The sequence below is a fragment of the Pelodiscus sinensis genome, chromosome 14 (assembly GCF_052426305.1).
Source record: "Pelodiscus sinensis isolate ZL-2025 chromosome 14, ASM5242630v1, whole genome shotgun sequence".
Taxonomy (NCBI): domain Eukaryota; kingdom Metazoa; phylum Chordata; order Testudines; family Trionychidae; genus Pelodiscus; species Pelodiscus sinensis.
In genome coordinates, this window is record NC_143065.1 from 16272298 (window position 1) to 16289479 (window position 17182).

The 17182-nt window shown below is 39.6% G+C and overlaps 1 protein-coding gene across 2 annotated transcripts in view; it reads left to right on the forward strand.

Annotated features, from left to right (window-relative positions):
- The window catches only part of MYO1E (myosin IE), a 181331-nt gene that overhangs the window by 101411 nt on the left and 62738 nt on the right, over positions 1 to 17182 (forward strand). For both annotated transcript variants that reach the window (XM_075897339.2, XM_075897340.2), the window contains 11 exons: positions 3628 to 3717; positions 5109 to 5240; positions 8193 to 8327; positions 9553 to 9685; positions 10865 to 11061; positions 12248 to 12328; positions 12694 to 12780; positions 13374 to 13460; positions 14870 to 15037; positions 16250 to 16335; positions 16840 to 16921. In XM_075897339.2, coding sequence (XP_075753454.1) covers positions 3628 to 3717; positions 5109 to 5240; positions 8193 to 8327; positions 9553 to 9685; positions 10865 to 11061; positions 12248 to 12328; positions 12694 to 12780; positions 13374 to 13460; positions 14870 to 15037; positions 16250 to 16335; positions 16840 to 16921 — 1278 coding nt within the window. The remainder of the gene's footprint in view (positions 1 to 3627; positions 3718 to 5108; positions 5241 to 8192; positions 8328 to 9552; positions 9686 to 10864; positions 11062 to 12247; positions 12329 to 12693; positions 12781 to 13373; positions 13461 to 14869; positions 15038 to 16249; positions 16336 to 16839; positions 16922 to 17182) is intronic.

Genomic DNA, 17182 nt, shown 5'->3' on the forward strand with positions numbered 1-17182 from the left:
GCAGCCCCCATTGGTTTTCTGAAGCTCACTTTGGGTGCAAATGGCAAACTGGAGCCAATGGGAGCCACAACGCTCCGTGGCAGCAGAGCCGGTAAGTGACCAAAGCGGCCCATTAGCATCTTTCTCAAAGTGGGTGTGGGGCCCTTTTTGAAAAACATTAGTTTAGTAGCATTATCAACACTTCTACTGCTTACTGGACTCTTAGAAGACATTTAAGGGTTAATTAACTAAATAACAGCACAGAACATTGAGAGCCAGGTCTGGTGTCTGTAAACAAACTTTATGGGACCATTAGAAACTTGGACATACCTGTAAGCGAACATTTGACTAATTAAAATCATGGATGTTGCTGGACCAGAGAGTGCCAGAGATTCAAATTGTAATTTGAACTGACCCCTGTGAATAGTTTCTCAGCATTAGTGCTGAATTATTTAAAGATTATAAGTTTTTTTTTTAGGAGAAAGAGTTTTTTAATGCAATTTGTGCTCTCAAGTTGTAAGGAGAGAAGCATAATTGATGGCAACCAAACATTATTTAATAAAACCTCAGAAAATCTCCTTTTTCTATAGTGTCAAATATGAATTTTTACTAGATCTTTCCGTTCTAGAGAGAATTGAACTATGTCTCAGTGATTCACATCTCCATTTAAATTTGTGTTCTCACATTAGTAAATGGTCCTTCTCTTTTCCCTCTAAACATTATTTTAAACGAATTATCTAACAGGAAGTATAATTTCTGAGCACTAGTTGGAGCCATGAATTGTGTGTTGTTAATTCTGCAACCACTGTCTGAACTGTCTACATAAGCGTATTAACTAAAGCTAATGAATTATATTAGCCATAAAATTCCACTGATGGAGTTATATGAGATCATCATCTGATTGATAGATAACTATTCTAGGTAAGTAGCGGCTACTATTTACCATGTGGGATTTGTGTGTGTGTGTGTATGCACACTTTGGATAATACATTGGCCTTAGTACAAACTCCAATGATGATTATATTCTTCCTGTTTTGTTTTGGGAGACAATGATACAGGGAACACTGCATAGACATTCAACAGCAAAGGGAAATGTGCATTGTGTTATTTTTGGAGTGAACTTAATCATATTATAAATAATTGTTTCAGTTATTTTAAGTAAATCCCAGCTCTTTGTACAAGATGTAAAATAAATTCAATGGTTACAGGTTGATTAAACTGATAAGTTTCTCTGGGTAATGTATTGTTTTTGCATGACATTCAGTTTGCCCTACACAAACGTGAGTCTACGCTAGTTTTGAGGAAGAAATTAACAGCTGAGCCTGTTCCCACTAAAGCAAATGGCTCTAACATAGCCAATGGTTCAACTTCTGGGCTGATCAGCTAGGCTGGGTTTTATGGTCATTGGATAAGTGAGAATCCCATGCTCCCAGCACTTCTTTCCATCCTATCTGATTTTAAACTGTCACAGTGCCAACCAATTTCTCCCCCTCCCCCATGGTCTTGTGCTACTATTCCTTTTGCAGTCAAAACTTTCAGGGTACATCTACACTACGAGGTTAGGTCGAATCCTACGGTCGATTTCTTACCACCCCATCTTTAAAAGTCAAAGGCCTATGTCTTCACTAAGGGGAAGAATCGAATGCAGTCCAAAGGAGTGCATCCTCATTAGGAAGCTTACCATCAATTCAAAGAGCATGCACCATGGGTAGCTTTGCATTGTGAGCTATGCTCACAATGCCCATTGGGACCAAAACTGTACAGCAGGTAGTTATGGCTTATGTCTCCAGCATCCCATAATGCACTCATCTAGTCCCACTCCTCCCCACATGAGATAAAGGGGAGGGCGTGTGCTTGTCCTTTTTGTGCTCTGGTCACCCATGCAGATGCCATAGCAATGCAAACATGGAGTCCGATTTGCAGAAAACCACTGTGATTGTGACGTGTGTCGTGGTGCACCTAAATCGGAGGGTGTATACATGAGGATATGGAAGAGAATGAGAATTAAGCTTGGTACAGCATGGAAGCATTGCTCATGAAAGGCCTGGCACTGACGCTAGCACAGCTGCCAGTCAATCCTCTGGACACAGAGCAATGCCGGTTCTGGCGCCATGTGGTCCTACTAGTTCTATAAGCTCAGACTGGTAGGACCACATACTGATGCAGAGATGGAATGCTCAGCAGTGGCTGCAAAACTTCCAAATGCACAAGGCCACGTTCCTGGAACTTTGCAAATGGCTTGCCCCTGCACTGAGGCACAAGAATACCTGAATGAGACCCACTCATGGGTTGTGTCTAGACTGCATCCCTCTGCCGACAGAGGGATGCAAATCAAGCACTTCGGAAGTGCAAATGAGCCCGGGATTTAAATATCCCAGGCTCCATTTGCATACTCACGTTCCGACGCTGTGCCGATCAGGCTCAGTGTCGAAAGTGAAAGTAAAGAGTAGCCGCAGCTCTGCCGCGTTTCTCCCGACAACGGGGGCTTTTTCAGCAGATCCTGTACTACTTTGGCACAGCGTCGGAACGTGAATATGCAAATGGAACCCGGGATATTTAAATCCCGGGCTCATTTGCGCTTCCGAAGTGCTTGATTTGCATCCCTCTGTCGGCAGAGGGATGCAGTCTAGACTCAGCTTTACTTTGCAGAAGCATGTGGCAGTTACCCAATGGAAGCTTGCAACTCCTCACAGCTACCATTCAGTGGGGAATCAGTTCCAAGTGGGGAAATCTACAATGGGAGCTGCTGTTATACAAGGAGCCAAGGCAGTTAATACCATTCTGCTATGAAGGGCTGTGACTTTGGGGAACATGAATATCATAGCGGGTGGCTTTCCCACGATGGGGTTCCCTAACTGCGGGAGCTCAGTAGACAGAATACACATCCCCATCTTGGCCCCAACCACCTTGCCATGGAGTACATTAACTTCAAGGGGTACTTCTCCATGGTGCTGCGGGTGCTGTTGGATCACACGGGCCATTTCACTGACATCAGCATGGGATGGTCGGGAAAGGTGTGTGACCCCTGCATCTTTAGGAGCTCCTGCTTCTTCAGAAAGATGTAGAATGGCACTTTTTTTCTCATACAAGAAAATCATTTGGAGAGTTGAAAATGTTTTTCTTCACATGGTCCATGGTCAACTTGTGTAACTCCTTGCCAGGAGATATTGTGAAGGCCAGGACTTTATTAGGGTTCAAAAAAGAACTAGATAATTTCACGGAGGTTACGACCATCAATACTTATTAGACAGGACGGGTAGGAATGGTGTCCTCTGTTTGTCAGGGGCTGGAAATGGATGACAGTAGAAGGATTACTTGATGATTATCTGTTCTGTTCACTCTCTCTGGGGCATGTGGCATTGGCCACTGTTGGAAGAAAGGATTATGGCTGTTCTTATGTACTATCATACATAGTATGGAAACTCGAAACTGATTTTTTTTTAAAACATAGCTTACATTCTGCAGAAAACATGATGGTGCAGAATCCTCTTCACCTGACCAAATGAATATTCTAACACCCGCCTGTAGAGACAGGCATACTTGCTCCTTATACATATCAAAGTTACAAGGCATGGTTTTGTTTGAACGTTCCAAAACCTTCATAAAGATCCCAAAGATGATTTTTTTTTGTGTTTAAAAATATTTCAGCATGTGAAGGACATTATTCTGCAGTCAAACCCTTTACTGGAAGCCTTCGGGAATGCGAAGACTGTTCGGAACAATAACTCCAGCAGATTTGTAAGTTCCTCTCTCTAAAAGATTGCTTTTGCTCCCAATATGTGTGGGTTTGTTTTGTGCATCTTTGTGAAGGAAAATATTGGTTTTCATATTAACTGAGAGGCACACATTTCAAGGTCTTCTAGATGTTATTGCAAATGTTTGTTTCTATTACTATTTGGGAGAAGCTATTTGCAAGCAGTCTGATGTGTAAACAAGACAATTAGCAACTTAACTGGCACTGAACTGGAAAGGATGAACATATCTATTTTCCAGTCCATGTAATAATTAGCTGTGATTTTTTAAAAATGTATGAAACAGTTGCTAGGTTTCACTGCTGGGCACAAAGTTTTATTCATCTTTCCAAAGAGTAACAAGGAGTTGTTTTCAGCACTTGATTATAAATGTTACACATAGCAATGGGAACTAATTGTTCCATATACTGGAAAATGGCCTGATGACATACCCTAAATTCAGTTTTAAATAATGTAGCCCTTACAATATTTAATTGGAAAGGACCATGTACTTACAAAGTATGGTGTAGAAAGAAAGGGTGCAAAATTGTTGCATATGTTACATTGTTACATATGTGGGATCAAATACCCTAGTGGTGTAAATGGACATAGCTCTATTAAATTAAAATGGTTTTACCCTTTTAAACGGTGTTTTTCAAATGTTAGGCCGTTGTTGAAAACATATCGAATATAATACAATATGAATGTCTTGATAGATATTCAGATATAAAGCAAATTAAAATATACAGCTAGGTTATCTGACATCCTGCAAGGGGGAAAATACAAAACTGTAGTTATCTTTATTGTTTTTCAATGTATTTCCCCTGCTGGACTATATTAGCAGTGAGCCATGCTTGACAAGCTTCTTTCCCTTTTGCTCCCCCCTAATTATGTCCCTCACAGAATAAATGTAAAGGTGTATATGTCCATTGATATGGGGTTACTAATGCAATTCCTCAGCCCACCAAGATAAAAGGATCATTGATATACATCACCTGGAAACAGAAGGCCATATTAAGTACTGATTTATGGGGTTTTAAATCTGCTACACTGGAGTAGTTCCCATATGCATCAGCAATACATTTAGCCATAAGTGTTTCCTTTCTGCAATCTTCCTAATTTACACCAACCAAATAAGGTAGAAGAAACAAATCCCCCAGTTGGTCCTTACTTACGGGTTAGTATATATCTTTGTTCTGATGTACTACAGAATTATTATGTTGAGTTTAGAATTAAGTAACTAGACATGGAAAAATGGGGAAGAATATTTCTTAATAGTGTAGGCCTACTTTAACCTTGAAATATTGAAGCGATACAGAATAAATATTCTAGTTATTTTCCTGTTTTAAGCTTCATTTTTGTTAATCATTTAAAAAACCCTACACTTATTTATTACAGGGAAAATATTTTGAAATCCAGTTTAGCCCAGGTGGGGAGCCAGATGGTGGAAAGATCTCCAATTTTCTCCTGGAAAAGTCTCGGGTGGTAATGAGGAATCCCGGAGAGAGGAGTTTTCACATTTTTTATCAGGTCAGAAATGAATAGTTCCTTTCTCAGTTACTAAAAATAATTCTTCCATTTCCAGTTTTTCCTTTATATTGGTACATCTCTCAATGAAAATCATGCTATTCATTATATGTTTTTAAAGGAAGTCAGAATATTGCTTGGTATCTTCAGAGCACATTGCCTAATGTAGAAGCATTCAGTGGCTTGAGTCTCCTTCCAAATCGAGAAAACCGTAGACTCTCGGGCTTTGTCTACACTGTCGGCTTTTACCAGCAAAGAGTATGCAAATTAAGCACTGATTAGCATTTTGTCACACTTCATTTGCATAATCTAATCAAGCTGGTTTTGCGCAAGGGGTTTTTGCACAAAAACAAGCAGTGTAGACGTTTCCTTTTTGTGCAAAAACCCTTTTTTGTGCAAGATCCTTATACCTCCCCATGAGAGGCAAAAGCCAGCAGTGTAGACATAGCTAGGGTTGCCAAGTGTCTGGTATTGGCCCAGACAGTCCAGTATTTGTGGCCTCTGTCCAGTAAAAAAAACAAAATACCAGGCATGTAAAATGTTTTTTTTTTTCTGTTTTTCTTGGATGGAAGGCCTCTTGGGACATTCCGCCCCTGCCAAATCTGGCGGGGGCAGAGGGAGCAGTGAGCGTGGGGATTTAAAGGCGCAATGCCTCTTTCTTTTGTGTTGGTTTTTATTTTGCTCAACCAATTTTTTTCCCGCCATGTTAGGGTTTTTTTTTTAAGTATCTGACAACCCTAGTAGCCTCAATGAAGTAATAACATGATGCATTTCTCTGGGCCAGCTTGAAAATTCCTTGTTGGCTCCCACATGGAAGAGTTCAACAGAATGTAATAGATATTTTCCCTGTAGACTTTTAAAAACTGTTCTATAGAATGTAATAGAAAATTATCCCTTCTGTCCTAGGATTCTACTGAAAAAGAGAAACAACAGATGTTGTTCTCTATTAAACTCTATAAAATTTTAGGATTATTTCTATAGTACCCTCTATATTTCATTGCTATTACAGAACCTTTTTTTAAGGGTTGTTCTTCTTTGAGGGTATGACTACACAGCACCCTTAGCTGGAAATAAGCTATGCAATTTTCACTATGCAAATTGTGCAGCTTATTTTGAGTATATTTTGAAATAGTTTATTTTGTAATTTGGCACTGTGTACACAGCGCTGAATTTTGAAATAACTCGCTATTCCGAAATTCCCCTTAAACCTTGTGAGGAATAAGCTGCCCGTTATTTTGAAATCTATTTCAAAATAATGGGCTGCTTCAGTACATACAGAATAGCTATTTCAGGATACTTCCAGTATCCCAAAATAGCTCTGTGTGTAGATGTACACTGAATGCCTTTTGATGGGAAAGATCCTTTAAGTTAAATACTGGTTAACTTCCATTAATAGAGACAGTGTCAATACAATTGATTGTGGACCAGCATCATGGACATGAAATATCACTGCCAGGCAGAAAAAGCAGAATTGGGGGGAAGTGTTTCAGGGACCAACCCATTCTCTTCTTTGAGGGATGTGAATGCATTGTTCTTCTGCATCCCACTCCTCCCAGTTTAGAAAGGGTTTTGACAAACTCTGAGGGTAGCCCATCTCCTCACAAAGAAGGGTGGCTACAAAACAGACCATGAAGATGGATGAGAAGGATGGAGGAATAAGTTTCTGACAGCAATTGCACAGGTTCCACTGGGGATTTGTTGATTAATGTTTTGGTGTTACAGTGATAGAAATGTAGCCGTGTTAGTCTGGGGTAGCTGAAGCAAAATGCAGGACAATGTAGCACTTTAAAGTCTAACAAGATGGTTTATTAGATGATGAGCTTTCGTGGGCCAGACCCACTTCCTCAGATCAAATAGTGGAAGAAAATAGTCACAACCATATATACCAAAGGATACAATTAAAAAAAAAAGAACACATATGAAAAGGACAAATCACATTTCAGAACAGGAGGGGCATGCGGGGGGGGGGGGGGGGAAAGGAAGGAAGGTAAGTGTCTGTGAATTGATGATGTTAGAGGTGGGGAGAGTGGGATGTTTGTGAGCTAATGGTATTAGAGGTGATAATTGGGGAAGCTATCTTGGTAATGGGTAAGATAGTTTGAGTGTTTGTTAATTCCTTCTTGGAGAGTGTCGAATTTTAACATGAATGACAGTTCAGAGGATTCCCTTTCAAGTGCAGATGTAAAAGGTCTTTGTAGCAGAATGCTACATTGTCCTGCATTTGGTGTTACAGGTGTGTCTATGTACATATATCTGAGGCAATGTGGCGGCTCAGTTCATACTCTCTGGTGATACAAAGAGGTCAAAGAGCTTCTTTAATTGCCCTGTCCCAGCCCTGTGCCACTTATTTCCAGCCCTGCTTAGTATAAGAGGTGTGAAGTGGCATGACTGAAACACACTTTGCTTGAGTGATTCACAGCTGCCATAACAGGCCCTTGGGGAGAGTGACAAGCCTGTGTTGTTCAGAGCAGAACAAACGCCACTTTCAACTATGCTGGGAGTGGGGTGGGGGGTGGGGGGCAGTGAAAAACTGGCCTCAGGATCAGGAAGTTACAAATTAGCACAGTTAAGGAATATGCCTGGAAATTTAATTCTGGTATTACAGACTTGAAGACAGTCCTATCCTACCCATTCAATTCATGTTTTCCTCACATCTCTACTGTGAGGGAGCTCTTATCAGAGGGGCATTGTAAACTGTGAGGCTTGTTCAAAAATCCAGTCCTGAACACAAAAGTTAAGAAAAACATTCCTGGCAGTGGGAAAGAGTGTCTGCTCTTCAGGCCAAGTGATCAGAGAAACAGGATAAAAGTACACTGCTGGCACTGCATTTACCTGGCACATAAAGAGACTGTCTTCTCTGACATTACAGCCTCAGTTGCCTATTCAAGAGCTGTCCTTTCCCAGTTCAAGAGCATTAGTGGAATGATATCTGATTCTTCTGTTTTTCTTTTGCAGCTTATTGAAGGTGCCTCCTCCGAGCAAAAACACAGTCTGGGCATTACCAGTATGGATTACTATTACTATCTGAGCCTCTCTGGATCCTACAAAGTAGATGACATAAATGACAAATCTGATTTTCAGGAAACTCTGGTGTGTTTTTAAAATAAGGGAGAGAGAAAGAGAGAGTGTGTATTTGTGTGTAAGAACGGGAGTATGTGTGTATCCATCTGTCCAGATATACTTTTTAAGACAAACAGGTTAATCCTTCATATTTACTGAAATGACAGGAAATGTGTGAAGGAAAACCACATGCTGCAAATTCTTGTAGATAAAATCTCACTCATATAATTTTAATTACCCCTTTATTATGAATGAGTATTCTTTCTGGGTAGCACTCTGATAATTCTGCTAAGATAGCTACATTGTAGACAGTATTTTTTTTTGTCAGGGATTTGCAGAAATTTATTTTAGAGGTATAGATTCAATATAAAAGGAGATCAACCAATGAGCAACATGAGAAGAAAGTGCATTATGAAAAATATTAAAATATAGCACAAGAATTAGCTTCCACTGAAAAGTGAAAATTAAAAAAAAAAGAAACCCCTCTACTGTTTATAGTTGCATGGACCAAAGGGAGGAAGATGGACTAGGGGGCCTCTCTCTATGTACAGTGCAGGGTAGGGCGTTAGTGAAGATACTATTACACCTCTCCTGTCGGTGTAGTTAATCCATCACTGTGAGAGATGGTAACTGTGTCAACGGAAGATGCTCTGCTGTTGCCATAGCACTGTCCACACTAGGAACTGGGTCTGTATAACTGCCTTGCTCAGGGATATGGATTTTTGACTGGCCAAAGAGTCCGGAGAGACTGCATCTAGCTCTGATACTGACTTGCTGTGTGTGACCTTTGGCAAGTGATGTGGCCACCTCTGCCTCTTCCAATGCAAAACTTGATGTAAGTGCCAAGAACCATCATTACTCTTTGTACCAGCTTATATTGAACATTGGCAAGCATTACAGATTAGGAACCAGATTTGTGTAAGAACCATTCACTGCACTTCTAAAAAACGATTCTGCAGATAATAGTTTTTGTGACTTGCAGCAGTGCACAGCCTAAACCAGCCAAAATGTAACTATTATAGAAGCATGCAGTGTGCATCTTTTGCCATATATAATGAACTGAGCTAGATCTCATCGTCCTGTATTGATAAAGTTCTCTGGAAAATTTAATGGGATTTGGATGCCTGATTGCTTTAAATTCTTTTGAAAATCCCAGATGTAATTTTTTATTTCAATCAATTATACATAGTTTGTGAAAAATACAGAGTGAACTTGTTAGATACTTGTTAGTAACTTGGTGTCTTTTTATTCCCAGCATGCAATGAATGTGATTGGGATCTTTGCAGAGGAACAGACCTTGGTACTACAGATTGTGGCAGGAGTGCTGCACTTGGGAAATATCAGCTTTAAAGAAGTTGGCAACTATGCTGCTGTGGAGAGTGAAGAGTGTAGGTAGCTCTGGAAACAATTACAGAATTAATGATGATGCAACAGGCTAAGGCCCAGATGTTGCAAGGTGAACTGAGTAGTGAGCTGCTTATCCAAATACACTGCATAATTTCTCATGTTCTGGGCTTGCTAATTCAGTTTCTCTTCCAAAAATTATATGGGCCATAGCCCTTAGTTATACTCCATGCAATCTCATTGACTTAAAGAGAGGTAGAGCAGCAATTCCCTTCAGAGCTGGCCTTTGTAGCCAGAGCATAGATGCTTGTGGACATTGTCCATATTCCCATCCTATCCAGGCATTAAATCAGGGGTCTCAAACTCCCAATCTATAGGACATGCCCAACTGGAGCAATTGCACAATCTAGCCTGGGTCTCCTGGTAGAATGGAGTACCACGGGGACAAGGGGAGTGATGGCAAAAAGGGGCAATGTCAGGAAGGGGTAGATATTGGGAGCCAGTAATGGGCAGACCCTCCCCCCCCCCCCCCCCCCCCCCCCCCCCACACACACACACAGCCTGCTGGGAGTCCCAGACTTCATTGCACAATCACTCTAGCCAGGGATGGCTCATGGTCCGAGAGTTTGAGACCTCTGCACTAGATAAAAACAACTGCTGTCTTTTGAAAACGTGGATGGTAAAGCAATCCTACCATAGCTTCCTGTCGAACCCTGAACAGGAAATATTAGGAGAACAGGAAATATTAAGAGCTGGATAACCATGTCCTTCCTTGTCATGCTTTGTAACTTGATGCTTTATACAAGAACCTTTTAGGATATTAATTTCACTTCGTTTTTTTTGGTCTGAGCTCAGTGCTTAAATTTTCATCTCTCTTCCACAGAGTGGTTTGCTTATATTCAGATCACTGGTGGAAGCTGTGTACACATTCTAAGGTCTGAAGTAAAGAAACAGCTGAAGACCTATCTTTGGAATGGGGTGCAAGTTCTGTAAAATCCACCTGAGTGTAAAGACTTCAATCATTTATTGGAAAATTTATAGAAGATTTTGAGCCATACATTTCATTTTTATCACATCCCACTAGGTTTATTTCTTCTAATTGCTGCTTAAGATACTTGTAGATTGTCTTGTTTTTAAGGGCTTGTTGTTGTTGTTGTTTTGGTTTAATCTTTAAATCATCATCCATTGGTTTAGTTAAAATACAATCCTAGTTGTTCTTGCAGTTTTGGCTTTCCCTGCTTTCCTCCTGGGAATTAACCAGAGCCGCTTGAAAGAGAAACTGACCAGCAGACAGATGGACAGTAAGTGGGGAGGCAAATCAGAGTCCATTAACGTGACGCTCAATGTGGAACAGGCCTGCTACACCAGAGATGCTCTAGCCAAAGCTCTTCATGCCCGCATCTTTGACTACCTGGTGGAGGTAAGATGAATGTTTCCTGATTATGTCACTAGGGTTAAATGTTGAAGGAGATAAATATCGCATGTGGACTTTCCCCACAGTTCTCTGCTTTTTGGCCATTGTTTCCTTCCCCCATTTGAACTACATTTCCCCAAGCTTTAAACAGCTTTTCTAACTTATTGCTAACCCACTGTTGTACTGCCCTCTCAGTGCTCTCTTCCGCTTACATACAAGAATCCCCCCTCTCGCTATTTTAAAGCAGGTATGCTGAGGACAGAAGAAAGGAATGTAGAAGGGCTCTTCCAAGCATTTTTTCAAAAAATTTAAGTGGCTGATTAGTGTGCCATCTCTAGCACGCTTAGCATTATGCCTCCTCTCAGTCTCCAGTCACTGCTGCCCATGTGGTGTACCACCTTTTCCTAGCTCATCGCCAAAATATGGCTCAAGCTTTCAGGGCCCTAATGTGATCTAGATTGGGGGCACTCTCAGGAAGGAAGAACAGTCAGGTAATAAAATTCCCAGGAAAAATTATGACAACCTCCCTTCGTTCTCCCATTCTTGCTGCTTTCCAGATGTCATTCTACTCCCTCTCCCTACCTCACGTGCGAGGTAGTCTCTTTTCAGAATGAATCTCTAGGCTGAAATGGGAAGGGAGAAACATCAGATATTGGACAACAAACTGGGCTTGCTGGAGCAAAGGTTTGTTCCAGGGTGACATTCCTATTTTCTTATAACTGCCTCACCATGGCAGCTTCCACTGCCTGTAGCAGGTGTCACTGCTGCCAGCATCTAAAAAAAGCAAAATGAGGAAAACCAGAAATTTTATTTTAAAAGTAAATGGGAAGAATGAGGTTGCATATCAGCAGAACCCTTATTGAGCTGTTATAAAAGGTCCTTCAATTTCTTGTTTGCTTGTTTTATTTCTCTTTTTAACTGGTCCAGTTACTCTTTCTAAGGAAAAAAGTTTTGTATCTCTGAAGGCTTGCTTGTTTGGATAATAATAGAATAGAATAGACATTAGCTAGCTGACAGACTTTATCTTTTTAAATAAAGTCAAATACACTTGACAGGAGGAAAGGGAATTTCATGCTACCTTGCGTACAAAGTGGTTATTTTTTTACAACCTAATTTTTTTCAGTTCAAAGTTGCTTAAGGGTTTAAACTGCAGTTTGTTTTAGGTAAACATGTTTTCTCTGTTTTCTATTAGTCTATCAATAAGGCTATGGAGAAAGACTATGAAGAGTATAACATTGGTGTCTTGGATATTTATGGCTTTGAAATATTCCAGGTAAGACTGTGCAAAATTCAAGAGTTTTTACATTTAAATTGATCTGATCGGGAGAGAAGGCTGGTTTTTTAACTGTTGAGAAGAAAGGAAAATGTCAGCTTCCTGGGCATTTATACAACTACAGTGCTCAGTGGTAATAACTTACGTAATAAAAATGAAGTACTGAAAACAACTTCAGAGAATCTAGGTCACTAACCTTTACACTGAGATTCTGACAATACACAGAATAGCTGTAAAATCAGCTTCCAATGCATCATTTAAAATTTTCATTAAAATCTCTCCTCAAGTTGCTTGTTATAAAAAAATCAAAAGCTGTTGAATGTGGCGCATGAGTCTAACCTTGTTCATTTTTTTCTTTATTATAGAAAAATGGTTTTGAACAGTTCTGCATCAACTTTGTTAATGAAAAACTACAGCAGATTTTTATTGAACTAACATTGAAGGCAGAACAGGTAACTACACATTGATAATTTCTGAGTTAAAAATTCACAGTGCTAGCTGTGTTTGGTGCTAGACTGAGGTTTCAGCTAGTGACTATAACATTTCCCTTTTTTATAAAGGAAGACAAAAAAAATCATTTCAGTTGGCTAGTCTTGAAAATGTAAATAGCGTCAGTTACTGACACATTTATCTTCCAGTAAAATTATATAAAGGTGAGTTTCTTATACAGTGTATTTATGCAGCCATATGACTTTCTGACCATTTGTGCACTGTGCGCAGATTCAGTGAATTGAAGTGGAAAATTGCAGCTTCCATCCCTCCACTTTATTTCACAAAGCACTAAAAGTTAAACGCACCTCAAAGAGATTAATTTGCCTCAGAATTCCACTGTGTTCACTTAGGACACCATTCCATGAATCCACCACATGATTCCATAGAAATTATCCAGAAGGAATTATTGTCTTTTGACAAGATCACCTAAAAGAAGCTCCCACTCATCTTTATAGACAGATCATTTAATATGCATTTGAATGTACGTGAGCTACCCTAAATCCACTACTAAACCTACAAGGTGAATGAATATTTGGGTCTTTCTGTCTCACAGGAAGAATATGTGCAAGAAGGAATTAGGTGGACACCCATAGATTATTTCAACAACAAAATAGTATGTGACCTCATTGAGAACAAAGTGGTAAGTTTTTGTCACAAATATAAATGTATGAAATTGAGACATTTTCACCAAACTAATTGTTAGGACTCTGGCCCAGGGTTGGACAGCAAGAGGATCACCCCAATCCCATGTAGGTGGCATGTACAGGCAGTCCCCGGGTTACATGGATCCGACTTACATCGGATCCCTACTTACAAACGGGGTGAGGCAACCCCGCACTAGCTGCTTCCCCCCAGCAGACCAGGGAGACGCGAAACTAGCGCCCCCTCCCCAGCAGACCAGGGAGACGCAGAGCGGCTTTTCTCAGCAGACACCTCAGCTTGAGAATAAAGGACTGAGGGAAGTGAGGTGTGGGAGAATAAAACTGAGCTCTGGAGAAATGTTTGGCTAGAGTTTCCCCTACAATATGTACCAGTTCCGACTTACATACAAATTCAACTTAAGAACAAACCTACAGTCCCTATCTTGTACGTAACCCGGGGACTGCCTGTATTAGAAATAGACTGAAAGCAGAACCCATACTAGTGCTGGTGAAAAGGAAAAAAACGAACCTATTTCTGCTGGAAAATTGAGTTAATCAAAATCTAAGTTTCCCATGAACTCCAAACTACACTGAGAAGGCTCAGTCACAGGGTGAGACTACACTGAATCATGGGAAGCTGGGTCCATAGTGGAGAATGGGACATGAGGGATCCAGAACTACACCTGCCATGAAGCACTGTGGCAGCTCCAGTAAAACAGATTGATGTTGACCCAAAACAAGGAGTTTTAATGTTTCCAGGTAGAATTTTTTTCAGAACTTTTTCTTCCCATGAAAACTTTTACTGTTCAGACTTATCATCCTGATTTGGGATCATTTTTGTTCGAGTAGCTTTACTATTTACCCACACACAAAATCCCAAACTTTGGACTTAGTTCCAAAGGAAATGGTGAACCATGTGCATAGCATTCCCAATGTTGCCTTTCTTATCTGCATGCAAAGAGACACATAGATAGGATAATGTTATGTATGACATACTACAGTTCTACAGATTTAACTCACGTTTGTTAAATTGCAGGAATAGAGATTAATAATAATTATCTGAAATGTAGGTTAGTTTTTGGTGGTAGGAAAAGAAAATTGTCTAAATATTTGTGATAACTTTAAGCTAAAAGAAATAGATTTTCTGGACCCATTCACTTTTCTTCCTATCTTTAGGGCTATCTAATCTAGTCAATCCTGGGACTTGCAGCTCTTCCTTATTGTTGCTAATGGATAAATTAATCCCCAATATAACTCCATTGGCTGTGGGGAAATTACTTCTGAAATTAATTTGCTGTAGCGTTTTCCGCTGATATTAAGACATTTCTCTTTTCTGGAAAGACCCTGATACCATATCACATTTCTTTTCTTTTCTTCCCCTACTTTCCCATATGCTTTTGCCCATCAGAATCCCCCTGGAATTATGAGCATTCTGGATGATGTGTGCGCCACAATGCATGCAGTGGGAGAGGGAGCTGACCAGACGCTGCTCCAGAAGCTTCAGATGCAGATTGGGACCCATGAACATTTCAACAGCTGGAACCAGGGATTTATCATCCACCATTATGCAGGAAAGGTGCTACAGAAAATCCTTTTTTAAAAGAAAAAAACCCTATTTTAAATGTTGTTTAATTTCTTTTAAAATAAAGGACAGTGACCAAATAGAGGGGAAATAGTTATAATCCTTGATTAAAACTAAATGATCAGTTGTAGAACTTTATCCAATTTAGAGAATATGACCCTCCTCTGAATGCCATTAGTTTTCCACTGATATAACTCCATTGGCTTCAAAGGAGTTACCCTTGTTTTACTCATGGTAAGTGAGAGGAGAGTCAGGCCCTTTTTCTCAAGGGGCTGGTCTACATGAAAAGCTTTTGCCAGGATTGTAATGTCTGAGGATTGTGGATTTTTTAATGGCGTTTTTTTATATAGGAAAAACTGTAGTGAAGCTGCAATTGTACTTGCAAAATAGGGCTTTTGCCCATATTGCTTATTTCATTTGGAAAAATCAAATTATTATGGCAGAAATACTCATTTTCTGCTATAAAATCCATCCACTAGTAAAGTTTTTTTCAAAACTGAAATAAAGAAACTTAGTGAACTTGAAATCTAGTCAATTTTAAAAAATAAAAGCAGTTTTGGGTATTGTATCTGTCCCCAAGTCTCTGCCAGTTTTTGTGGTTTTTACAAATGACATTATCTATGACAGTGAGAGATACTCACTGAAACCAAAGGGGAAGTGATTTACACAGGAGAAAAAGTGAAACTGACTGCATACAAAGTGCTGTCAAATGTACTACCTCCCTCTGTTCCATCAGTTATATTAATTTTAAACCTTGGTTGTCACAACAATAGTAAAACATTTTCAGAAAGATGGTGTCCCCTTTAAATTTGGAATAAATATGCAGGTATTCTGTTTATTATTTTGTATTAAGTCCTACTATATTTCTCCTATTTGTTCATAATATTTTTAATATTTCAGTATTTATTGATCATATTCAATTACTAGAAACCCTGATTTTACTGAACATTTGTTTTTTTCTATATGAGATTAAATTTCTTTCCATGCTGTTGCTGGTATGCCAGCTGTATGATATTATTTTGCAAATTCTAAATACATACCTGATATCAGCTATCTTGCATGAAAAATTCATGAGACAAATTATACACAGGGATTTATTGGTTGCCAAGGAATCAGAAAAACAGAAAAATCATGGGGGTTTTAAAATATTGTTTAATTATCAGGTTCTTTACTAAACATCTATGTTTTATTTCCTCCTGGACCCAGGTATCCTATGATATGGATGGATTCTGTGAGAGGAATCGGGACGTTCTTTTCATGGACTTGATTGAACTCATGCAGAGCAGTGAGCTGTATGTAAACAAAACTGGTTTAATATATACACTTTTGGAAACTAGTATGTTGGTTCAGGTAGATGCCAGGATCCTTATTCTCCAGTGTCTTGTAGCATGACTAGTCATTTGCACTTGTGCAAAGTGGGTATAAAACAGGGCCAGTCGGAAAATGGAGTATTTTGTAGCCAGTTTGCACTCACTTTGCACAGATGTGAATGATTATACAATGTGCAAAATGCAGTGGGGATCAGGCCAATGGTAAACTAAATATCAGTGGGAAGATCAGATTTTAGTCCTGAATAAAGGCATCAGGGTTCTAGTCCAGTGACTTTCACTGATAAAGCTGTCGGAAAATGTTGATCTTAGATAGATATGGCCATGTTCACAAATTCCTGTAAATAATCATGCATATTCTACTAAACCACAAGTTTCTACCATGTATCCCTTGATATTCTTGAGTGTGCCCAGTACATGGCTGTCCTGTCCTCATACACCCAGTACATCTTGCTAATTCTTTTCCAGACCTTTTATAAAGGCTCTGTTTCCTGAAAACCTTCAAGCAGACAAGAAGGGCCGCCCAACCACTGCTGGCAGTAAAATTAAGGTATGTTCAGTTTATGTCTCTTGCGTATAACTGGGAGATAAGGCAGAACTTTTTTTTCTTGGAGTTGGTATTATTTTTATCTTTGAAGACTTTTTTTAATACTAACAGATCAGCTCAAGGGGGTCTGATGCCCTAGCCTAGATAGAGGGACCAAAAAAAAAAAAAGGTTCCCATCTGTGGCTCCTATCAAATAGTTATTGAACATTTTCTATGTGTGTAACATCTGTTTTAACTGAATTGATAAGTTAGACCTTGTGACCT